At 39.8% G+C, this 27,136-nt stretch overlaps 1 protein-coding gene and 1 non-coding gene across 5 annotated transcripts in view; one reads left to right on the forward strand and one right to left on the reverse strand.

The window, feature by feature from the left end:
• Positions 1-27,136, reverse strand: part of STAG2 (STAG2 cohesin complex component) — a 176,759-nt gene that overhangs the window by 24,155 nt on the left and 125,468 nt on the right. For all 4 annotated transcript variants that reach the window (XM_062184586.1, XM_062184587.1, XM_062184588.1 and 1 more), the window contains exons 24-26: positions 21,242-21,416; positions 13,090-13,229; positions 11,244-11,345 (exon numbers count right to left, since the gene is read on the reverse strand). In XM_062184586.1, the coding sequence (XP_062040570.1) occupies positions 11,244-11,345; positions 13,090-13,229; positions 21,242-21,416 (417 nt within the window). The remainder of the gene's footprint in view (positions 1-11,243; positions 11,346-13,089; positions 13,230-21,241; positions 21,417-27,136) is intronic.
• On the forward strand, positions 22,743-22,846 carry LOC133753868 (U6 spliceosomal RNA). The gene has a single exon (XR_009865109.1). It is a non-coding gene; the product is annotated as a U6 spliceosomal RNA (small nuclear RNA).

Consider the following 27,136-nt stretch of genomic DNA (forward strand, 5'->3'; position numbering starts at 1 on the left):
TCGGATCGGCACAGCTCCAGCCGTTGCAGCCATCTGGGTAGTGAACCATCAGATGGAAGACCTCTCTCTCTCTCTGCCTCTCTTCTCTTTGTGTAACTCTGACTTTCAAATAAATAAATAATCTTTAAAAAACAAAGAATAGGAAAGAAATCAACATGGCTAAATAGACTCTGCAATCACCTCAGCCAGGAAAATGTTTCAGAATGAAGGGAAAACTGCATTTCCAGAAGACTGTCTGAGAAATAGCTTTAGTAAAGAAGTAAATAGAGGGGCCAACACTGTGGCATAGTAGGCTAAGCCTCCGCCTACAACGTTGGCATCCCATATGGGTGCCAGTTCGAGTCCTAACTGCTCCATTTCCAACCCAGCACCCTGCTAATGGCCTGGGAAAGCAGTGGAAGATGGCCCAGGTGCTTGGGCCCTTGCACACACGTGGGAAACCCAGAAAAAGCTCCTGGCTACTGGCTTTGGATCTGCCCAGTTCCAGCCACTGTGACCATTTGGGGAGTGAACCAGTAGATGAAGACATTTCTGTCTCTCCCTCTGTCTGTAACTCTGCCTCTCAATAAAAAAAAATCAATAAATCTTGAAAAAAAAGAAGTGATAGGAACTACAAATAGCATGGAGATTTTGAAAACCAGCAGAGAAACACAGTACCCTGCCGCTACTGCTGCCATTCCTTCCCTGGCACCCTGACAGAGGGAAACCATCTTGACAGGGAAAAGGTTCTCTATATAAAATATTAGAACTGGGTCTGGCATTATGGCACAGTGGGTTAAGATGCCACTTGTGACACTAGCATCCAATATCAGAGCACTGGTTCAAGTCCCAGGTGCTCTGCTTTTGATCCGGCTTCCTGCTAATCCACCTGGAAAGGCAGAAGAAGGTGGCTCAAGTACTTGGGCCTCTGCCACCCATGTGGATGAAAAGGATGGAGTTCTGGGCTGCTAGCTTCAGCCTGGACTCACTACAGTCACTGCAGTCATCTGAACAGTGAACCAGCAAATGGAAAATCTCCCGCCCTCCCTCTCCCCACCCCGTCACTCTGCCTTTCAAGTAAATATTTAAAAAGAAAAATTTAAGGAAACAAAAAGTATTAGAACTGAGGATGATGAGAAATACTTCAATAGAGAAGTGAAAATAACTGCAAATGGCATGGATACTGAAACTAACAAAGAGAAAGAAACAAAGGATGCCCCCCCACTGCCTGCAGCTGCCTCCCAGTACTCCTATCCTAGCTCTCCAGCCAGAAAATGCCATATGGCCAGGAGAAGGGTTCTATGCATAAAATATTACAACTGAGAAGACTGAGGGAAAAACTTTAGTAAGAAACTGAACGACCTGCAAACTGCACAGAGATGCTAAAGGCAAGTAGACAGAGAAGAACAAAGCCCAGTGACTGCTGTCACCACACACTGCTCCTTCCCCAGCTCCCCCATGGAGAGACACCATCTTGATGAGAAAAGAGTCATAAGAATATATCCTTGGGGACATAACCTACCTGAAGTTCAGGTATCCAACACACAGCCCTCATCATAACCTGTATTCACGCAAACAGGTACAAAGTCCCCTTAACATCTCCCAGTATTGGGACTTTGGCTCATTGAGATACAGGGCCAGCATTAGTTATACTCACACAACAGGACCTGGGGAAGGTCCTATCCACATCAAATAAAAGGCCATAGTCATTAATGCCACAAGTCCAAGCATCATTCACCCTTGCCTATCAGAACAAAGGGAGAGCCCTATCTATGTCCCCCAGTACCAGAAACATGCCTACAGCCCAGTGTGATTGACACATAACTCTCCTCTTTAATTCAAGACACACCCTGTTGGAAGCTTATTTCCATTTCAAAATTATATTACTTCCTTCACAAATTGCTAAAAACTAGACAACTGTGGCTCTTGGAGATACTTCTAACATTAAATACCAGTGAACAAATCTCTCAGAGGTTACATTTCTGGCCTCTCCTAGAACCAAAGTCAAGTTAATAAAACAAATGATACCCCACTCCCATCTAAACAAAAAAGCCTCTTCCAGCAAAAACTACTTTATAAAAAAAGGAACTAATACATCAGATACACAGATGGTTAATATAGGGATGCAGGAAACACAAAGCAAAGAACCATGACAACCCCAAAAGAATACTACTGTTCACCGGAAGAAGATCCCAATGTGAAGTAAATCTATTAAATCCCTAAAAAGGATTTCAAAATAATGATTCTAAGGAAATTCAACAAGATACAGATTTATACAGATTGACAGTTTAAAGAAATGAAGGAAACAATAGATGGCATGAACTCAATAAAAACAAAGAAATAATTAAAAAGAACCAAATAGAAATTTTGGAGCCAAAAACTTCGATCAATGAAATAAAAAAAAAATAAAATTGAGAGCTTCAACAGTAGAATAGACCAAGTGGAAGAAAGAATTTCTGATCTGGAGGACAAGACCTTTGAAATAACCCAAACAAAAATAAAGAGAAAGGAATCAGAATGAAGAAAGCGTATGTGATGTATGAGACATCATTAAATGAACAAATATTTGTAATAGGGATACCTGAAAGAGAAGGAAAAAGGCATTAAGAATCCACTGAATTAAATAATAGTTGAAATCTTCCGAAGTCTTAAAACAGATATGGACATCCAGATACAGGAAGCACAAACGACCCCAACCAGACTCAACCAAAAAAGATCTTCTCCAAGGCATATTATAGTCAAATTGTCAAAAGTTAAACAAGGAGAGAATCCTAAAGACAGTAAGAGAAAAAGAGTCAAGTTACATATAAAGAAAAAGCAATTAGACTAATAGCAGAATGCCTAGCAGAAAGACTATAGACAAGAAGAGAGTGGGATGGGATATTCAAGGTGTTAAAAGAAAAACTTCCAACCAAGAAGATTATATTCAGTGAAACTATCTTTAAAAATGAAAGGAGACAAGTTGGCATTGTGGTATAGCAGGTAAAGCCACTACCTGCAACGTCGGCATCCCATATAGGCACCGGTTAGAGTCCCAGCTGTTCAACTTCTAATGCAGCTCCCTGTTAATGGGGGCTAGGAGAAAAGCAGTGGAAAATGGCCCAAGTGTTTGAGCCCCTGCCAGCCATGTGGGAGACTCAGAAGCTCCTGGTTCCATTCTGGCCATTTGGGAAGTGAACCAGCATTTGGAAGATCTCTCTCTTGCTGTCTCTCCCTTTCTCTCATTGTAAGTCTGCTCTCAAATAAACAAACAAGTAAATAAACCTTTAAAAAAAGTTAAGGAGAAATAAATTATTTCCTAGAAAAGCAAAAACAGAGTATTCATCACTAAAAGGCCAGCCTTACTTACAAGAAATCCTGAAGGGAATTCTACATTAGAAGTAAATATCATGGAGGCCAGCATTGTGAGATAGTGGGTAAAGCCACTACATGCAATGCCAGTATCCCATATGGGTACTGGTTTGTGTCTCAGGTGCTCTACTTCTGATCCAGCTCCCTGCAAATGGCCTAGGAAAAGCAGCAGGAAATAGCTCAAGTGTTTGGGTCCATGGGCTGGCACCATGGCTCAACAGGCTAATCCTCGCCTGGCGGCGCCAGCACCCCGGGTTCTAGTCCCGGTCGGGGCGCCGGATTCTGTCCCGGTTGCCCCTCTTCCAGGCCAGTTCTCTGCTGTGGCCCGGGAGTGCAGTGGAGAATGGCCCAAGTGCTTGGGCCCTGCACCCCATGGGAGACCAGGAGAAGCACCTGGCTCCTGCCTTCGGATCAGCGTGGTGCGCCGGCCGCAGCGGCCATTGGAGAGGGTGAACCAACCGCAAAAGGAAGATCTTTCTCTCTGTCTCTCTCTCTCACTATCTACTCTGCCTGTCCAAAAAAAAAAAAAAAAGTGTTTGGGTCCCGCCACCCACGTGGGAGACTTCAGCCTGGCCCAGCACTGGCTATTGGAGTCATCTGAGTGAACCAATGGATGGAAGACCGCTCTCTCTCTCTCTCTCTCTCTCTCTTTGTAACTCTGACTTTCAAAATAAATAGATCTTTTTTTTTTTAAAGTAAAAACATCATGAATACATATCACAGTATCAAACTAATAGAGCAGATACGATCACAGACCAATCAATAAAATAAAAGTAGTTAGTTCTTATCTACCAATATAAACTGTAAATGCAAATGGCTTACATTCCCCAGTCAAAAGATATAGGCTGGCTGAATGAATTAAAAAAATTATGCACTGGCCGGCGCCGTGGCTTAACAGGCTAATCCTCCGCCTTGCAGCGCCGGCACACCGGGTTCTAGTCCCGGTTGGGGCACTGGATTCTATCCCGGTTGCTCCTCTTCCAGGCCAGCTCTCTGCTATGGCCCAGGAAGGCAGTGGAGGATGGGCCAAGTGCTTGCGCCCTGCACCCCATGGGAGACCAGGAGAAGCACCTGGCTCCTGGCTTCGGATCAGCACGGTGTGCTGGCCGCAGCGGCCATTGGAGGGTGAACCAACAGCAAAAGAAAGACCTTTCTCTCTATCTCTCTCTTTCACTGTCCACTCTGCCTGTCAAAAATAAAAATAAAAAATAAAAAATTATGCATTGCCTACAAGAAATTCATGTCATAAGCAAAGATACACATAGGGCGAAGGGCTGGATGAAGATATAACATGCAAATGGAAACCAAAAATGAGTGGGAACAGCTATACTTGTATCAGAAAACAGACTTTAAATCAAAAGTTGTAAAAAGAGAGAGAAGTCATCAGATATATATATATATATATATATATATATATATATATACACACACACAGATAAAAGCATCAATTCAGCAAGAAATAACAATCCTAAATATATATGCACTCAATATACATCAAATATCACTAGACCTAAAGGGAGAAACGGGTTCCAACATAGTATTAGTGGGGATTTCAATATCCCACTGTCACCAATGTACAGGTCATTCAGAGTGAAAAATTAGTAAAATACACCAGAGTTCAATCATACTACTGAGTAAATGAACCTAACACATTTATAGATCATTTCACCAGTTATAGAATATACATTCTTCTCATTATTACATGGATGATTTTTTTTTGTTGTTTTTTTGACAGGCTGAGTGGATAGTGAGAGAGAGAGACAGAGAGAAAGGTCTTCCTTTTTGCCGTTGGTTCACCCTCCAATGGCCGCTGCGGCTGGCGCATCTCGCTGATCCAAAGCCAGGAGCCAGGTGCTTCTGGTCTCCCATGCGGATGTAGGGCCCAAGGACTTGGGCCATCCTCCACTGCCTTCCTGGGCCATAGCAGAGAGCTGGCCTGGAAGGGGGGCAACCGGGATAGAATCCGGTGCCCCAACCGGGACTAGAACCCGGTGTGCCGGCGCCGCAAGGTGGAGGATTAGCCTGTTAAGCCACGGCGCCGGCTATTACATGGATGATTTTCTAGGATTGACCATATTTTAGGCCACAAATCAAAGCTCTGTAAATTTTTTTAAGATTTATTTTTTGGGTTTTTTTTTGTTTGTTTTAAATTGGAAATTGCATAGAAAATTAATCAATTTTTAAAAAATATCATGTAGGATCTCTGTCCTTAATGTGCTGTACATTGTGATTTAATGCTATAACTAGTACCCCAACACTATGTTTCACTTTGTGTTGCTATGGGGGGGCAAACTGTTGAAATCTTTACTTAATATATACTAAACTGATCTTCTGTATATAAAGAGAATTGAAAATGAATCTTGATGTGAATGGAAGGGGAGAGGGAGTGGGAGAGGGGAGGGTTGCAGGTGGGAGGGAAGTTATGGGGGCGGGGGGGAAAGCTATTGTAATCCATAAGCTGTACTTTGGAAATTTATATTCATTAAATAAAAGTTTTTTAAAAAATTTATTTTTACTTATTTGAAAGACAGAATTACAGAGAGGTAGAGAAAGAGAGGTCTTCCATCTGCTGGTTCATTCCCCAAATGGCTACAACGGCCGGAGCTGAGCCAATCCAAAGTTAGGAACCAGAGGCTTCTTCTGGGTCTCCCACGTGGGTGCAGGGGACCAAGGACGCAGACCATCAGCCACTGCTCTTGCAGGCCACACCAGAGAGCTGGATCAGAAGAGGAGCAGTGGTGACTCAAATCAGCACCCATATGGAATGCCGACGCTTCAATCCGGGGCTTTAACTCGCTGCACCACAGCGATGGCCCAGAGGCTCTGTAAATTTTAAAAGATTGAAGGGGCCAGTGTTGTGTTGCAGCAGGGTAAGCTGTTGGTCATTCATGCCGGCATCCCATATCTAAGCACCCCAGTTCAAATCCTGGCTTCTCCACTTCTTATCCAGATCCTTGCTAATGCACCTGGGAAGGCAACATAGGATGGCCCAAATGCTTAAGCCCTGGCCAACCATGTTGGAGACACACATGGAGCTCTCCTGGTTCCTGCTTATGTTTGGCCTAGAACTAGCCATTGCAGCCATTTGGGGAGTGAACCAGCGGATGAAAGACCACTCTCTGATTCTCCCCTCTTGTTCTGTCATTGTGCCTTGGCAGTCGCAAAAAGACGAATATTATGTTTTCCCTGATCTGTGGCAACTAATAGAGTACAATAAAATGTAATATATGAGCGAAACTGACATTTTGAGACTTGATTATTGTTTATATCCCTTGTCTCTACTGTTGAGGAACAGTGTTTTTTTCTTCATACTATTTGTTGAATTCTCTACTTAGCAGAGGGTTAAGTTTATGATTATAAAATAAGCTGAAAGTATGCCATTGTAAAATTAAAAGAAAGGGCCAGCACTGTGGCACAATAGGTTAATCCCCTGCCTGCAGTGCCAGCATTCCATATGGGCGCATTTCTAGTCCTGGCAGCTCCTCTTCCGATCCAGCTCTCTGCTATGGCCTGGGAAAGCAATGGAAGATGGCCCAAGTCCTTCAGCCCCTGTATCCGTGTGGGAAACCCAGGAGAAGCTCCTGGCTCCTGGCTTCGTACTGGCCCAGCCTCAATCTTTGCAGCCATTTGGGAAGTGAACCAGCAGATGGAAGATCTTTCTCTCTGCCCTTCTCCCTCTCACTCTCTGTAACTCTACCTCTCAAATAAATATAAAATCTTCAAAAAAAATTAAAATAAGAAAGGAAGGAGGAGGAGGGAGGGTGAAAATGTGGGTAGAAGGGAAGGTAGGATGGAACATATCACTATGCTCCTAAATCTGTATATATGAAATCATGAAATTTGTTCATCTTATATAAATTAAAAAATTGAAAAAATAAATATTTCTTTAAAAACATAATGAAATTGTAATATGCATCTTCTCAGACCATAAAGATAGAAAACTAGAAACCAACAACAAAAACAATGGAAAATTTATAAATATATGCAAATTAAACATGTTACTGAATGATCAATAGGTCATTAAGGAAATTAAAAACAAAAACTCTCCTGAAACAAATGAAAATGGAAATACAACACATCAAAACCTGCGGGATATAGCAAAAACAGTATTGAGGGTATTCTTTAACAGTAACTTGATTATTAAAAAAATAGAAAGATCTCAATCTAATGCTGCATCTCAAGGACTTAAAAAGATAAGAACAAACCAAACCCAATAGTAAGAATCAGAGCAGAAAAACTTTAAGTTGAAACAGAAAAAAAAAATAACAACAACAAAGGGGCCAGCACTGTGGCATAGTGGTTTGGTTGAGTTGCTTCTTGTGAAGCCAGCATTCCATATAAGAGTGCCAGTTGGAGGCCTTGGTTACTTCCTGCTAATGTGACTGGTAAGACAGTGGCAGAATACGGCCCAGGTACTTGGGCATCGCCACCAACATGGGAGACAAGGATAGAGTTCCAGCCTCCTGGATTCATCCTGGCCCAGCCCTGACCATTGCAGCCATTTGGGGAGTCAACCAGCAGATGGAAAAAGATCTCTTTTCTGACTCTCCCTCTATGTCACACTGCCTTTCAAATAAAACTAAATCTTTTTAAAAATTAAAAAATAAAAGATCAACTAAATGAAAAGCTTTTTTTTCAAGGAGATAAACAAAATAAACATTTAGCCAGACTAACAAAGAAATAAAAGAAAAAAAACTCAAATTAGAGATTAAAAGGGAGACATTACAACTGATACCACAGAAATACAAAGGATTATAAGAAGCTACTATGAATAATTATATGCTAACAAATTGGAAAGCCTTGAAGAAATGGATAAATTCCTGGGTATGTATACGATTAAATTAAGAACATGCAGAAAATCTGAACACACCACTAATAAGCAACAAGACAGAAGCAGTAATTCAAAGTCCAGGGCCTAATATCTTTGCTGCTGAACCACACAAAACATTTAAGAGGAACTAACGCCCCTTTTCCAAATTATTCTAAAATATCGAAAAGGATGGAACTCTGCCAAAATCTTTTTATGAGGCCAACAACATTCTCATATTGAAACCACACACAAAAAAAGACACAACACAAGAAGAAACCTACAGACCAATATCCTTGATGAACATAGATGCAAAAGTTCTCAATAAAATATTAGGAAATTGAATCTAACACTACATCAAAAAGATCATACATCATGATCAAGTGGCATTTATCCTGGAGATGCAAGAGTGGTTCAACATCAGAAAAGTCAATAAACATTAATTACAGCAACAGAAAATATGATCATCTCAATAGATGCAAAGAAAGCATCTGATAAGATTCAACCATCCTTCATGATACAAACCCTCCACAAATTAGGTAGAGAAGTAAAATAGCTCAAAACAATAAAAGGTTATATGTGACAAACCAATAGTCAATATCATACTGAATGAAGAAAAGCTGAAAGCATTTCTTCTCAGATCTGGAAAAAGACTAGGATGTGAATTGAACGAATCAGTAGGTACCAAAAAAAGTTGTGTACAAAGCGGTAATATGAAAATGTACTCTTGGTGAAAAAGGCTTCAAGATTAAGATGAATAAGATTAGAAGGAAATTATTTTACTTAGTTCTTCTATTTTATAGCTGGATTACCTGATTCACTACTACTTTGTTTCATGATGCATTTAAGTGTCCTATGTAATGGGTTCATAAGCTGATGTCACATGCTAGTCCTTTTAATCAAGATTTTTTTTCCTGTTGTTGTAACTGACATAAATAAGGAAAATTTTTATTCATCTTGGCGAGGGTTTCACGTGGTTTTTTTTTCCTGTATCGATTGGGAGAACTGAGTCTTAAAGGAGTCAACAACATCTTCCTATTTCTCCTGATTATATTTGGCCCACAGCTTTGGTTTTAAAATGCTCAGGCTAAATGGATAATTATTTTTATTTTGACCAAATAGTTTTCTCTCTCAGAATTCTTTAGATCTAAGGTTCTAAACTGTGTCTTCTGACTTTGGGGCTTCTACATGGATCCCTAGAATTCTGAAAGGATGAGACTCCCAATTTGCAAATACAATAGCTCTTTGAGTTAGATTGTGTAAAATACACCATCAGGTTATAAAATGATGCCAAACCTAGAGCTCCAACATTTTTCCTTTTTTTAAAAAAGATTTATTTATTTATTAGAAAGTCAGAGTCATACAGAGAGAGAGAAGGAGAGGCAGAGAGAAAGAGAAAAGTCTTCCATCTGCTGGTTCACTCCCCAGATGGCAACAACAGCTGGAGCTGTGCAGATCTGAAGCCAGGAGCCAGGAACTTCTTCCAGGTCTCTCACGTCAGTATAGGGGCCCAAGGACTTGGACCATCTTCTACTGCTTTCCCAGGCCGAACACAATTAGAATTTCTGGCTCAGCACTGAGTCATAGAAATCCTGGTCACTGGCTCTCCTTGGCACTATAGCTCCCATACTCCTACCATAATCTTTAAATTCACTCATTCATTTTGTCTGACAAAATAAAAGCCATCCAGATAGATTTGAGAAAGGATTCCCAGCATATCTCATTAGATGATATGACCAGCCCTCTGTAACACACGAGACAATCTTTTCCGAGGCCACCCACAAACACCATAGGACAAACTGTTTGACAGAGAATCATTACCAACTCTATGCCCATATGCCCATTCAAAGAAAATACAGAAGATGGGCCTTCACCTGAGATACTCACGTAAGATCATGGGTTACTTCTTCTGAGGGAAGAATGTAGTTAGACAGTTATTAGTCTATGTATATGGGAGGGGCTGAAGAAAATGGGAACTGTTTAAAAATTTTTTATGATGAACAAGGGAGGAAATATAGAAACATGTCTTGGAAGCAGACTAGCATTCACATTTCAAATGTCACATCATTGTTCAATATCTGATAACCTGTTGAGTGGGTCCTAATCCCCAAACTCCCCCATTGGGGCAGGGGCACATACCCATATTCATACAAACTCCAGTCTGAATGCAGACTGGGATCTCAGTCCTTTAATGAGATGCCACCTGGTCTGTCAGGTGTACTCTCTTCATTATACTTGGCTAGTATGCTTACTGTTAAAAAAACAAAAAAAAAAGTATCACAGCTTCAATGGATAACACAGATTCCTTAAAAAAAATAGAAAGAAAACTGCCATGTGATACAGCAATTCCACTACTGGGTGCATACTCAAGATATGAAATCACTTTCTCACAGAGCTACCTGCTCCTCATGTTTACTAAAGCACTGTTCACAATAGCCAAAATACAGAATCAACCAAAATTGTCTATCATCAGATGAGCAGATAAAAGAAAATGTGGCACATATACACAGAAGCATATTATTCAATCATAAAAAAGAATGAAATCCTGCCATTTACAGCAAAATGGATGAAATTGGAGAATATCATGGTGAGTTAAATGTGCCAGACACTGAAACACAAATATTGCATATGCTGAACTCTTAAATGTGGATTTTTAAATTAAAAAAAAAAAAGCAATCTAGACACAGAATGAATGGTGATTACCAGAGGTGTGGGAGCAAGGGGTGTGACAGGGAGGGAGTTTGGATAATCTGTACCAAATTAGAGTTAGATAGAAAGAACTTATTATATAAATATTATAACTTACTGTTACATATCAAAATGGGGAGGCTGTAGTTCACAATAACCTAGTATACATTGTTTGAACAAATAAAAGAAGTTCCAAGCCTCCAATAATAAAGTAATGTCAAAGAAAATGAAATGTTGATCACACTCATTTGATCAATACACACCACCTGTACTTCTTTATCTATTAATGAGGTTGAATATTTTGTTATTTCTACTTTTATGAACTGTCAATTGCATCCTTTGCCCAGTTTTACCTGTTACCTTGCACACTACTAGATATTGATTCTATTAGCAAAAGTTGGTATTCCTAAAGTCTTACCTGCTGCAAACTGAGAATTAGGGTCTTAGCACACTGAATTTTGTCTATCTGCCTTGTTTTACTCATTGTTTCTTTGATGATATCTCCATAGTCATTATAATACTGGAAGAGAAATTTGCACAAATTAGCTTTTACCTCTTAAAACAGCAAAATTCATTTTAAATTAGATAAGCATGCCACCATGTATATGACCAAAATTATGCCTTCAAAGGCACAAAGGAATGTACTATGCCATCAAGATTATTTCTAAACACATAACCTCTACAAAATATTCAAAAACAGCAAACGCTTCAGACAGATTTCCAGAGGTAACACAACAGATATAAACAAATTTCTCTTTATGAGCTATTAAGACTATGAACACTCCATTATCACAAGTATTCCCATAACTTATTAATTTCTACTGGGGAAATAGACCATGAGCAACCTATAACTTCACTCATTTGGCTTAGAAAAACTAAAAGCCTATAGACAATACTTAACAGACAATTTATTTGGTTATGGCATTTACATTATACATCATACATAATTTTTTTTCTAATTTAAGATGTTTCAAAATATGTACATGACAACAATCAGAGATTACAGGAACAATTGTGCCCCTATGACTAATATAATTGAGTTTAATCTAGAATACCTAGATTTTAAAATCTGTTAAGTATTTCATAAACACTAACATTTTTTAATAGTAGTAGCACTTGCCATATCAAAAAATTAAGTTTCAAAATGACCTTCATTGGTGTTAGAATTATTTCATACAAGATATTCCAAATAGAGGATTAACTAGATTGACAAATTTATTACATATACCTATTTTCCTAAAAGCAAAGCTGTAAAGAAGTTTACTTTTGCAATTGTGTTTGACTACAGAATAGTTTTAAAACTCTCTTACCATATTTTAGTCACATATGTAGTTAGTATAATGGAACAGCAGCCTTTCTACTACTAATTCAAAATTAGAGTCTTACATATACTTATGAAAATTACTTACATATGAAAATTAATAACCATTGTAAATCAAGTCACATTTTAAGAGCTAAGAGGAACATCAGCTATCACAGTGGTATGAATGAAGAAACTCAGGGGGAAAAAGGTATCGAAGTTTCTCAAGGTCATAAGCCCCAGAGTAACTAAGGCAAAACCACCACGCAGGTCATGACTCCAAAAACAACTCTTTTTAATGCTACATCAAGCAGAGGAAGGTCACTATGTCATTATCTTTAAACCAAAATGCAATTATAATGGTAACAATCTAAGGAAGATACTTTCCAATATTCTATGTGTAAATGAATACAATAAATCAAAAAATGTCCATTAGCTGGAGGAGTTGGAAGTATGAGGAAATGTTACTGAAAATATAACTTTTTAAATAGATGTATTTTATACTAGAAAAGTAATTCTCAATGTAAAAATTTCAATGGCAACAAGGATAAATGAGCCAGTGTTCCATTTACTACCATGCCTTTTAAACTATGTTACTACTCGCCGGCGTCATGGTTTAACAGGCTAATCCTCCGCCTTGCGGCGCCGGCACACCGGGTTCTAGTCCCGGTTGGGGCACCGGATTCTATCCCAGTTGCCCCTCTTCCAGGCCAGCTCTCTGCTATGGCCCGGGAAGGCAGTGGAGGATGGGCCAAGTGCTTGCGCCCTGCACCCGCATGGGAGACCAGGAGAAGCGCCTGGCTCCTGGCTTCGGATCAGCACGATGCGCCGGCCGCAGAGGCCATTGGAGGGTGAACCAACAGCAAAAAGGAAGACCTTTCTCTCTGTCTCTTTCTCTCTCTCACTATCCACTCTGCCTGTCCAAAAAAAAAAAACCTATCTGACTACTCATGTTTCCACTTACCTTCATATACTGCTTGAAGATATCTGCAGCTGTATTCATCTCCACCACAGTATATACAATTAGCTTACAAAAGGCTGCAAGTAAATTTCTCCTCTTATGCAGAGCTTCAATTTTACTGGCTTCATCCTCCTGTTGACCATCTGGGAAAAAGTTCCACACAGACATTAAACTATTATTTCCATCATTCTGAAAAATAATTCTTACCATAAAACATCTTTTTATCGGAAAATTTGAAAAAGGACAAAGCACTGAAGTTAAAATTATGACCACTCAATTTATTCCAATAAACCAAATTTTTTATGTCAAATAATAATCAGATTTTCTTAATGAACATGATGTAAGAACTAACAGGAATTTATGTTTAAATGGTCAGGTTAAGGTTCCTACTACATTCATATACTTCCCTAACAGGATAGTTTATCAATGAGATCTGCACAATGTTGGTTTAAAGCTCCTTCTTTCTCAAACACAGCCAATCTCAGAAATTCTATTCACTCAACCCCACTGTCCATAACCAATTCTTGAGGGTGTATAGATTTTTTTCTTAAATTTCTAGTTAGGGAATCCCCACTGCAGTCTCCAAATACTACTAAAGATTGTATTTAATGATTTGATAATGTAAACAAAACTGTGATGAAGTCCCTAATAGCTATCTATATAAAGAATTTTCATCTGGGAGTGGGAACTTGGCTCAGCCATTAAGCTGCTGATTAGGATGCCCATATCCCATACTGGTGGGTCTGGATTCTAGTACAGTATCTACTCCTAATTCCAGCTTACAGCTAAGGTGAACACTGGGAGGCAGCAGCTGATGGCACATGTACTGGGGTCCTTGCCACCCATGTGGTAGATCTGGATTGAGTTCCTGGGCTCCTGGCTGCAGTCCTGATGGAACTCAATGGGTACAGGAGGAGTAAACCAATGTAAGAGATATTTCTCTGGGTGTTTCTATCTAAAATTTCAAATAAATAAATATTTTTAAAGTTCTACTATTTTTTAAAAAATCTACCACTTACAGATTTACAAACACCAGGGATGCCATTGTGGCACAGCAGGTTGAGCTGCCACCAGAAGCACCAGTGTCCCATATTGGACCACAAGTCTGAGTCCCTGCCACTCCACTTCCAATCCAGCACCCTAACACACCAGAGAAGGTGGGAGCACATGACCTAAGTGCGTGGGCCCCTCCCATCACATGGGAGATCTGAATGATGTTCTTGGCTTCAGCTTAGACCAACTCCAGTCAATGTGGCCAGTGAACCAGTAGATGGAAGATTGGAAGATCTCTCTCTCTCTCTCTGCCTTTCAAGTATAAATAAATCAATCTTTAAAAACACAGCACCATCTCATATTAGTTTAGGTTAACAGTGACACTACATTGTTTTGTCTGTTAGCTATTTATATTTCATCTTTCATGAACAGTCTGGGTATGTCGTGTTAGCTCTTCAATGCAAGATTCCAAATATCAAAAATATAATTTGTGTGAAGTAAGAAAATTCCGGCTACTCTACTTTTTTTTTTCTTTTTCACTATTCTGTTTCTGATCCAGCTTCTTTCTAACAGATACCCTTGGAAGAAGTAGGTGATGGCTCAAGTACCTGGGTCCCTAACTACCTATGTGGCTATGTGGGAGACCCAAACCGAATCAGGCTGCTGGCTGTCATAGTCACTTAAGAGTGAACTATCAGATCTCCTTTGCATCTCTCTCTCTCTCTCTCTTTCCCCCTCCCACCCCCTTTCAAATAAAATAAATATAATTTAAAAACATTGTTTTAGACTATCAGGAAACATTTCATCACAACTGTATGCTCTAGGATATCAAGGCATTTCCTTACAAACCTAAAGCATGTCATTTACACTTTTAAAAGATTATGGTGGGGGGGCCAGCGCCATGGTGCAGTGGATTAATCCTCCACCTGAGGTGCCAGTATCCCATGTGAGCGCCAGTTCTAATCCTGGCTGCCCCTCTTCCAGTCCAGCTCTCTGCTATGGCCTGGGAAAGCAGTAGAGGATGGCCCAAGTCCTTGGGCCCCTGCACCCACGTGGGAGACTCGGAGGGGGCTCATGGCTCCTTGCTTCGGATTGGTGCAGCTCCAGCCGTTGTGGACATTTGGGGAGTGAGCCAACAGAGGGAGGGCCTTTCTCTCTGTCTCTCCCTCTCACTGTCTGTAACTCTAACTCTCAAATAAAATACCTGAAATCTTAAAAACAAGAAGATTATGGTGGGGACAGGTGTGTGGCATAGCAGGTTACGTCACCACCTGCAATACCAGCACCCCATTATGGGAGCACTAGTTCAAGCAGCAGCTGCCCCATTTCTAATCCAGCTTCTTGCTAATCCACCTGGAAATGCAACAGAAGACCATCTGAGTGCTTGGGCCCCTGCCGCCCACATGGGAGACCCAGATGGAGTTCTACGCTGCTGGCTCTGGCCTGGTCCAGCCTTGGCCATTGTAGCCATTTAGAGAGTAAACATGCAGATGGAAGATTCTTTAACTCTTTCAAATAAATAAATTTTTTTTTTAAAAAGATGATGAATATATAAGCTAACTCTTTCTTAACAACTCCATCACAATAATGGATGACTTCTACATGCTAATTTTCGTAATTGTTGTTTAGTATCACTCACAGGAACTATAAGTATGGGCTCCTTTCCCCAATAGACTATATTACCTAAATTTTAAGTTTAGGTCCATTCTCTGCTGCTTTCTGAGATGTGTTAGCAGGGAGCTGGATCAGAAGTAGAGTAGCTGGGACTCAATCCGGCACCCATATGGGACACCAGCATCATAAGCAGCAGGTTAATCTGCCACATCATGAAGCTAGCCCTGTATTTTATTTTTAGTGGTGAAAAAAAAGTGATTAATACACTTTCCCATTCTAACATGATGTGAGCTATCAAATGATGTATGAGGAGGGGTTTATAATACCAGGTATTAGATGAGGCTATTCTTCATGAAGAGCAATGGAAACTAACATATGTTCCTGATGAGTGGATAATGCAATACAACCACTTTGGCAACAGGTGGTCAAGTTTAAGATGTACATAAACAATGTAAAATAGCAATTCCACTCAGGTAAAAACTAGAAAAGCATTTACACAAATGCTCAAAGAGATATACTTAAGATTGTTAAAAAAAAAAATCTGTAATCTGAAAAAAAATGGAAACCTGACTATCTAACAGAAACATCAAAAAATTGTGGTTATTTCATATCATATTCAGCAGTTACGATTAACTACAGTTGAGGCCGGCACTGTGGCTTAGCAGGCTAACCCTACTGCCTGTGGTGCTGGCATTTCATAGGAGCACCAGTTCATGTATCAGCTGCTCCTCTTCCTATCCAGCTCCCTACTAATGTGCCTGGGAAAGCACGGAAGATGATCCAATTGCTTGGACCTCGGCACCCACATGGGAGATCCGGAAGAAATTCCCGGCTCCTGGCTTCAGATATGCCCATCTCTGGCTGCTAAGGCCATTTGGGGAGTGAACCAAATGATAAAAGAACTTTCTGTCTGCTTCTCCCTAAAAATATTTTTTAAAAAAGATGAACACATGTCAACAGTGAAATATTTTAATAATTTTAACTGAGTAAAGCAAGTTTCAAACGCTCAACATATAATTTACATGGATATTAGCATCAGAAAAATATAAACTACATATATATATATAATAAAGAGCTAAAAATTCCTAGTAAAATAAAATTAAAATGTAGAAATATGATAAATACCAAACTTAGGGTAGCAGTTATCTCTAGGAAAAGGGGGAGAATTGTGTGATTGGAGGACAATACAAATGAGTACTTCTTATGTAAATGAATTTTACTTCTTATAAAAGCCCTAAAGGATCAGAGCTGTGGCGTAATGTGTTAAGCCACCACCTGTGGCACCAGCAACCCATATGGGTGTCGGTTCAAGTCCTAGTTGCTCCTCTTCTGATCCAGCTCTCTGCTATGTCCTGGGGAAGCAGAAGATGGCCCAAGTGCTTGGGCCTCTATACCCGTATGGGAGACCCAGAAGAACTCCTGGCTTCGAATCAGCCCAGCCCTGGCCATTTGGGTAGTGAACCAATGGATGAAAGATCTTTCTCTCCCTCTGTCTGTAACTCTACCTCTTAAATAAACAAATAAATAAATCTTTAAAAAGAATCTTGAAACAAATAAAACAGAGTTTGACAAAAACTGGTGTGTAGGTATGTACAAATGTTGTGTCCTGTATTTCCCCCAAGGATTTGAATATGTTTCATTTAAAAGCGTAAATTGAAAAAACAAAGTTCAAGAGACAAGACTCTGAGGTGATTCTAGAGAGCTCCTAGAAGACTCAGCAGTACTGACAAGTTTGTTCATTCAATTTCACATGGTCTATCACATGTGGCAAGTGGGCCCATGAAATCATTTGGTTTGGTCTTGACCAAGGCAACCATAGATGGGACATGAAATTCAATAAATTTTTGAGTTGATAATTCTACATGGCCCACAAATTAAGTCATAAATATCTTAAGGTTCCCAATGCTTTATGAAGCTGAGGTATTCCAACTAACAGAATGCTTATATGCTAAAACTTATTTTGTATTATGTTTTAGAATACAGCTATGCCTCATAGAAAACATCCTACTCATCTTTACAGATCCTTCCTTCATGTAAGCTGTCTTCTCTAGAAGATATGTAGACTTCTGTAGACCAGTTAGAACATTCTTCTATTAACTATAAGTTTCCATGGCTTATAAAGTGGTATTATAATTTGTTTTGGATGTCACATGAATTCAAATTTTAAACATCTCTGTTTTAAAACATATTTATTTATATTTATTTAAAAAGTAAATAATAGAATTAAAAAAGGAAGAAAGGACCAGCATGGGAAGCAGTCTGTGCAGCAGATTCCCAGAATGACTTTCGCAGTAAATAACACTCTGACCTCAGAATCAACCCATAAGGCTTCCTGGTCGGGCTGAAAGGCCTGCAAGAGCATCTCAGGCATGGAAAGACAAGACTCTGGGGGGGGAAAAATCCTACACGGAGGATCTCTGTGAGACCTCAGAGGAAAGAAAGGGTCATCAAAGAAGGAGAAACTCTTCTAAAGGGAGAGGAGAACATCCTCTTTGCTGATGGCCATGTCCAAATACCAACAGAGTCTATGATCACAAAAGACCTCCATAGCCCTGGCAGCCTACGACAAGAGCCTTGGATGATCACTGACGTCATAAAAAAAGAGTGTTAATTGTTAAAGGAACAACAGTAGTCACTGTGCACTTGCTCCCCAAGTAGGACCTTTGTCCCTATTGAATTGCAATGAGAATTGACTGCAAACTCTCTCCCCAAACTGTACTCTATATGTTGTGTGTGGGCGTGGGGGCAAATTGTTGAAATCTATGATTAGCATAGAGTTGGTCCTCTATATAAAAGGCATACTAAAAATGATCCATAATGAAGAAGGAGATGGGAGAGGGAATGGGAGGCAGGATGGGAGCGGGGTGGGTGTATTCCTAAAGTTCTATCTATGGCAAAATGGATTCATCAAATTAAAAAAAAAGTGACAGAAATAGAGACAAAGAGATCTTCCATCCACTGGTTGAATCCCCAAATGGACTCAACAGCTAGGGCAAGGCCAGGGCCACCCCACATGGGTGGCAGGAGCTGAAACACTTGAGCCATCTTCAACTGCCATTCCCAGGTCATTAGCAGGGAGTTAGATGGGAAGTACAGCAGCCATGACACATAGCAGGGCCCATATGGGATATGGGTGTTGCCTTAACCTGCTACACCACAATGCTAATCTCTGTATTCTTTTAGTTTTTCACTTTTCACTCTCAGCTACTAGTTATCCATTTATTCTTAACATTAGTTTTAAAAACTTCATTGTGTATCAGACAGTATACTAGATTATATGGATATGAACACATGAGACAAGGTCTTTCTCTTCAAGAGTTAAATTCAGTTGTGGATGTTGTGGTATAGCTGGTTAAGCAGCTGCTGGGGATACCTGCATCCTCTATCACAGTGCCTGAGACTGATCCTGCCTCAACTTTGAATCCCACATCTTACTAAGGTGCACCCTGGACAGCTGCTGCTGATGGCTCAAGCACTTGGGTCCCTGTCATCCACATGGGAGATCTGGATGGAATTCCTAGCTTCTGGATCTGGCTATCTGGGGAGTGAACTAGCAGAAAGAAGATCTCTGTCTCTTCATCTAACTCTGACTTTCAAATAAAAAAATTTTTCAAAAACAAAAAGAGGCCGGCGCCATGGCTCAATAGGCTAATCCTCTGCCTGTGGCACCGGCACACTGGATTCTAGTCCCGGTTGGGGTGCCAGATTCTGTCCCGGTTGCCCCTCTTCCAGGCCAGCTCTCTGCTATGGCCCGGGAGTGCAGTGGAGGATGGCCCAAGTCCTTGGGCCCTGCACCCACATGGGAGACCAGGAGAAGCACCTGGCCCCTGGCTTCGGATCAGTGTGATGCACTGGCCACAGCACACCGGCCGTGGCGGCCATTGGAGGGTGAACTAATGGCAAAGGAAGACCTTTCTCTCTGTCTCTCTCTCACTGTCCACTCTGCCTGTCAAAAAAAAAAAAAAAAAAACTGAAAGTATACAAACATTACTATAAGGATTTTGACAACTTTCTGTCCATCCTGGTTCTGGGAAAGTAGCAGAGCACAAAACTCTTTATTGCTACAAATAAGTTACATGTATGTGTTTCTCTCTCTCTCTCTCTCTCTCTCTCTCTCTCTCTCTCTCTCTCTCACACACACACACACACACACACAGATGTGCCAGTTTATATATAGATACATAAATGTTAGTTACCAACCCCCCTAAGAAAATCACCAAACCTTTACTAAACCCAAGCTGAGGATAAACAGGTGGTCTTATAGACAGACACAAAGCAGGCAACCTATCAAGAAGCTGCCAAGTCCTAATCCAGCTGTGGCAGGTATGAAAAGCTTGTATACAAGCTGTCATACGCTGACTTAGAAAGCCAAAAGCTCATTCATTACAATGTTAAATCTCCACTCCCAACTGAACATAGGATGCAAGTAACATACATGTTAATTTAGTGAGTATGCACACCCTCGCGCTTTCAACTACGCCTAAGGCTTCCTGCAAGTTCCCTGATATGTAATCTACGGGAGCAGGCATTTGGAGCAGTGGTTAAGATTTCATGAGAGATGTGCACATCTTATTCCAGAGTGCCTTGATTCAAGTCACAGCTCCACTTCTGATTGCAGTTCACTGCTAACGTGCAGCCTGCAAAGCAACCCATGTAGGAAACCTGGATGGAGTTCCAGGCTCCTAGCTTAAGACTGGCCTTCCCTGGCTGTTGTAAGCATTTGGGGAGTGAAACCACAAATGGAAGATCAAATAATCTGTCTCTCCCTTGTCCCTTCACCCTGGTCTCTCTAAATAAATAAATATTTTAAAAATAAAACTCTATATAACATAACTATTCTTTACTCAAGGAGCCTAGTTTTTGGTAACAAGACCATCTTACTGTTGGTTTGCCAAACCCAAATAAATTCTTTCTGTTTGCAGCTCAAATCATTGTCTGCATGATTCCACTGGCATACACACTAGACAAGAATTGCTTGATATCTGGCCTGCTTACAACAACACTAGGTGAGGCCAGTAGGATTATTAGCCTGTGAACATTCTATACTATTCCAGACTTTTATAGAACATTTTCTAACATTCAAACATCACATTAACATCATGTAATATAAAATATTGTTACATTATATAAAATATAAAAACCTATCCTGTTAAACAAATATACACAAAAGTCTTTTAAGAAAACACTTTACTGTTCTCAAATTATCTGAATATTGGTATGACCAATGAAAAAGGGGAATAAAATTAATTTTACTGTCTACCAACTATATGCCCAAACACTGTACTAATTAATTACTCTGTTCAACATTAATCGATACACAAAGTTCAAGGCACCTACAAATTAGAAAAGCAGGTTGAGGGCCAGTTAGAGCACACATCTGACTTTTTCTTCATAGTATTTCAACAAATAAACAGAAATATATTGGAATAGATACCTGTGTTTCATGTCTTAAAGGTAAAAATATAATGCAGTGTTACTTAAATTTGCTTTATAGTGGATATACAGAGCAGTGGATAAACAGATTCAACAAAAAAGATAGCAATATTACCTGCACTGTTATTATCATCATCCTGTTCAATGAAGACATGATCCAAAATAAAGCTGAGCAGTTCAGATTGCAGTGAAGAATCAGGTGTATAAACTAATGGTTCTAACATGTCTCGTCCTCCTGACATGATCTGATGGCTGAAGATCATCAAAATATCACATAGAATTGTGAAGGCCTATTAAGTAAAAAAAAAAGGAAAGCACACTATAATACAAAATATTTCACCAACTGCTACAAATAACTCACATATTGAAAACAAAAATCTCACTTTGCATATTTGAAACTTTTTCAAAAGTGCTTTATATTTTCTTAAGATTTTAAAAATGAGAAGTGTAATTTCTATAATAATAACTACTATTCCATAATGCTTTATTAACTGCAAAAATAATTTGACAAATATTATTTTGTCTTTCAGCACCATTAAGTGACTGGTATAGTATCTTAACACTGCTTAAGGGATCAAAGTGAGGTTTTCTGATTCCAGATCCCTTACTCTGAATTTTACAATGCTTCATAGTATTCATTCCCATGTGTAAACTTGGTATCATCATTCATTGTTCTATGCAAGAAAAAGTAATAGCCTAGAAAGCACGAAGTCTATGATACAGTTTTTATTTAAAATTTTTTTTAGTTATAGAAGTTTAATATATTTCATATATACAGATTTAGGGACAAAGTGGGGCTTCCCATCCCTCCTGCCCACATTCCAATCCTTCCCTCTCTTTTGGATTCCCATTCTTAACTTTTGCAATGATCTATGATCAGTTTACTTGGTGCTCTTATAGTTGGCCCTACTCTAAGTAGAGGAGCTCTGCTAAAAGTATGAAAAGAAACAATAAAAAAAAACCTACACAAATGATTGTTCCTCAATGGAAGAGACAAGGGCTATAAACAATCATCCATAGTCCAAATGACTATTTCACTTGAAGACATCACATTTCAGGTATTTCTTGCATTGGATCAGGGAAAACATACGATATTTGTCTTTTTCAAACTGGCTTATTTCACAAGTATAATGGCTTCCAGTTGAAATCATGTTGTTAGAAATTACTTAATTTGTTTTTTTAAACAGCTGAGTGGTAATACTTGATGGTACTTTGATTTCTTAACATGCATAGGGAAGTGAAGAAAAGATAACCAGGTACGGACTTGCTTACTACTCATCAGATAAACCTGACTGTACCTTACTAAACATAAGGCTGAAACTGAATTTCAAGGAACTTAACACAAACTCCTTCAATAGCTACAAATGTAGTAAAACACTGGTAAAATTAGTCAAGACAAGCGAAAATGCTAATTATCTATTAGCTAATTGTCCACTAGGTCAAAAATGGAAAGGAATTTGGGGGTCACTATGCCAATCAAAAATATATTAATTATGACAAATATACTAATATGAGAATTGGGAAATTCTTTGTTCTACTTTACAAATTTCATTTTGTAAATTTAAAAACTATTCAGAAATTTAAGTTTTAAAAATGGATTATAAAACTAAATGTAGGTGCTCACTTCAGCAGCACATACACTAAAGTTGGAATACAGAAAAGATTCACATGGCCCCTGTGCAAGGATGACACGCGAATACGTGAAGTGTTCCATATTTTTGATAAAGTGAACATATAGATAGGAATAAGTGTTAAAGTGATAATATAAATAGGGTCAAGCGTCTGGTAATAATAATAAATAAAATTTAAAAGGAGAGAATGTTCCAACATGGGAAGCAGTCCACACAGCAGACTCATAGAATGGCAATCGCTTTAAGTAACACTCTGGCCTCAGAATCAGCCCTTAAGGCTTCCTGCTCTGGCTGAAAAGCCCATGAAAGCCATTTCAGGCATGAAAAGCCAAGATACTGTGGCAAAAAATGTTCTACATGAAGGATCTGTCAGTGAGACCCCACTGGAAAGAAGGGGCCATCAAAGGATGTACTTTTCTCTGAAGGGAGAAGAAAATTTCCACTTTGCTCATGTCCTTGTCCAAATACTGGCGAAGTTTCTAGACTCAAAAGGCTGCCGGCTGGTGCCATGGCTCAATAGGCTAATCCTCTGCCTGCAGTGGTGGCACCCCGGGTTCTAGTCCTAGTCGGGGTGCCGGATTCTGTCCCGGTTGCCCCTCTTCCAGGCCAGCTCTCTGCTATGGCCGGGGAGTGCAGTGGAGGATGGCCCGAGTCCTTGGGCCCTGCACCCACATGGGAGACCAGGATAAGCACCTGGCTCCTGCCTTTGGATCAGCGTGGTGCGCTGGCCGCAGTGCGCCGGCCACAGCAGCCATTGGAGGGTGAACCAACGGCAAATGGAAGACCTTTCTCTCTGTCTCTCTCACTGTCCACTTTGTCAAAAAAAAAAAGGGGGGGGGCCTTCCACAGCCTAGGAAGCTCATGTCAAGAGCCTCAGGTGGTCTGTGACATCATATATAAGAGTGTTAACTGTTAAATTAACAACAGGAGTCACTGTGCACTAACTCCCCAGACAGGACCACTGTCCTCAATGAGTTGTATTGTCACAGTTAACTATAAAATTAGTTCTCAGATTTGTGTGTGTGTGTGCACGTGCACAAATTGTTGAAATCTTTACTTGGTGCAGAGTTGGTCTTCTGTGTACAAAGTTAACTGAAAATGAATCTTGCAGTCAGCACTTTGTAGCAGGTAAAATCTGCCACATGCAGTGCCAGCATCCCATATGGGTGCTGGTTCGAGTCCTGGCTGCTCCACTTCTGATGCAGCTCACTGCTATGGCCTGGGAAAGCAGTAGAAGATGCCCCAAGTCCTTGGGTCCCTGTACCCACGTAGGAAGATCTAGAGGAAGCTCCTGGTTCCTGGCTTCAGATTGGTGCAGCACTGGCCATTGCAGCCAATTGGGGAGTCAACCAGTGGATGGAAGACCCCCCCCCTCCTCTCTGTGTGCAATTCTTTCAAATAAATAAATCTTAAAAACAAAAAAAAGAGGGGCCGGCACAGTAGCGTAGCTGGTAAAGCCACCACCTGCAGTGCCAGCATCCCACATGGGTGCCGGTTACAGACACAGCTGCTTCGCTTCCAATCCAGCTCTCTGCTATGGCTTGGGAAAGTAGTAGAAGATGGCCCAAATCATTAGGCCCCTGCACCCATGAGAGAGACGTGGAAGAAGCTCCTTGCTCCTGGCTTTGGATCAGCGCAGCTCCAGCCATTGCAGCCATCCAGGGAGTGAACCAGTGGATGAAAGACCGACCTACCTACCTACTTCTACCTCTCTCTCTCTCTCACTCTCTCTCTCTCTCACTCTGTGTGTGTGTGTGTGTGTAATTGTGACTTTCAAGTAAAATAAATAAATCTTAAGGAAAAAAAAAGGAAAATGAATCTTAGTGGAGAATGGGACTGGCAAGGGGAGAGGTTGTAGGAGGAGAGGTGGGAGGTTGGGTATGGTGGGAAAAATAACTATATTCCTAAAGTTGTACTTATGAAATTTGTATTCCTTAAAAATAAATTTAAAAACAATTAAATGTAGGGGCCAGCACTGTGGCATAGTAGGCTAAGCCTTCACTTGTGGCACCAGCACCTATATGGTAAGCAGGTTCATGTCCAGGCTATTCCTCTTCCAATCCAGCTCTCTGCTTACAGCCTGGGAAAGCAGAGGAGGACAGCCCCAGTGTTTGGGCCCCTGCACCCATGTGGGAAACCCTGAGGAAATTCCTGACTCCTGGCTTTGAATCAGCCCAACTCCGGCCATTGGGGTCATTTGAGGAGTGAGAGAGCTGACGAAGTCCTTTCTCTCTGTCTCTTTGTCTGTAACTCTGCTTCTCAATAAATATATAATATTTTTTTTAAAAAAACTAACTTTAAGGGCAAAAACAATAGAACTCTTAAAATACAGGAATAAATCTGCATGATCTTTAATTAGGCAAAGACATCTTAGGTATGACACCAAGACCACAAGTAAAAGTAAATAAACTGGACTCCACCAAAATTAAAATCTTTGGGCCTTCAAAGGACATCATACAGAATAAGAAAAGAGAACACACAAAATGAGAAAAAATACTTCCAAATCATGTGTGGTAAGAGAACTGTACTTAGCATGTTAAAAGAATATCAGCTCAATAGTAAAAAGAAAAAGTAACAATACATAATAATGGATAAACGTGTTGAAAACATCACATTATGTCAAAGACATTCACAAGAACCACACATGGTATTACTTCATTTATAATTCCCATGTAGAATATGCAAATCTATAGAAAACAGATTAGTAATGGCTTAGAGTTGACGCACAACTGGGAATTTTCAAGGAGACATCAGGAGCACCTACTAATGGATATGATTTTGCTATTTTGGTGTATTGAAAATGTTCTAAAATCATGGTAATGGTTGCCCACTTTAAGAATACATTAAAAACCACTTTCAGTGTATAAGCTATATGGTATATGAATTACCAAATATATCATAAATTACCAAATATACCATAAAGAAAGCTGTTTAAATGCTAAAGAAAACCTATTGCAAGAAAAATTATAATACAGAGTAAGCAGGACTTTGTAATATATTTGCCTTTTCAGAATGAACTACCTTTGTTTTTGTTTCTTTATATTTTTACCCCTTCAGTCTCTTCTCCTCATTTTACTAATATGGTAGTAATTTATATCTACCAGGTTATTTCAGATTATAAAACTTGCAACACACAAAGTAAAAATAGAAAGCGTTAAGTATAGTGATATTTAATATTTACGTGAACTGGTTGCTAAAGTGAGCTGAGCAGGACATATTCCTGAAAGTTATTAGGAAGACTGAAACAGAAGTTATAATTAACAAAATTTACTATCATAAGAGATATTTTTATCTGCATTACAAGGGTTAAAATTAAATTTCCACACCCTTTATTGCTACCTTTTAAAACTGTATACTTAAAATTTAAGAGAACTCAACAAAGTAATACGACAAAATACTTTAGATATTTTATAAGAAAAACACAAAATTTAGTAACTGCATTTTGGCCATTAAATACCTTCTAATTTATGTGTGCTTGAACATCTCTGTATGTGAGGTACAAAAGTAAGGTGGAGGCCGGAGCCATGGCTCACTAGGCTAATCCTCCACCTGCAACACCGGCACCCCGGGTTCTAGTCCCGGTTGCTCCTCTTCCAGTCCAGCTCTCTGCTGTGGCCTGGGGGGGCAGTGGAGGATGGCCCAAGTGCTTGGGTCCCTGCACCCACATGGGAGACTGGGAGGAAGCACCCAGCTCTTGGCTTCGGATAGGCACAGCTTTAGCCGTTGCAGCCATTTGGGGAGAGAACCAATGGAAAGAACACCTTTCTCTCTGTCTCTCTCTCACTGTCTAACTCTGCCTGTCAAAAAAAAAGAAGAAGAAAAAGTAAGGTGGAAAAAAAAAGTTGAGCACTGAATAAAAAACTTTAACTACAAGCAGTCCAATTAAATTCTGTTAACATTAATATTGATATTCAAAATAAATTAATGATTAAGTGTCAAAGAAAAGGGCCAGCATATTTGAAAAACTTACTTGGAACAGAAGTAAATATACTCTTAACTAAAATAATACTAAAATATCCAACATACTACAACTTCTAAAAATTGCTCTTAAGGGGACTACTGGGATTCTACCCAAAAATAACAAAGGTGGAGCCATATAAAACGGTCATGAAAACCTTGGTTTCACCTTAAGTATTGTTAACTATCCTATATTCATATTTCTTATACAATGTTTATAACTTATAAAGCATGTATCTAATAAAGCTTAATCCTCTCAATAAGGAAATTAGAACTAAACATGTTAGTGCCAGGATAAAAGCAGAATCAATGTTAGCAGCATCAAATCATCGTATAGGAATGTCAACACTTGGAATAAAAAGATTAAAAAGTTTATTTCAGGGGCTGGCATTGTGGTGTAGCAGGTTAAGCCTCTGCCAACA

Source organism: Lepus europaeus, chromosome X (assembly GCF_033115175.1).
Source record: "Lepus europaeus isolate LE1 chromosome X, mLepTim1.pri, whole genome shotgun sequence".
Taxonomy (NCBI): domain Eukaryota; kingdom Metazoa; phylum Chordata; class Mammalia; order Lagomorpha; family Leporidae; genus Lepus; species Lepus europaeus.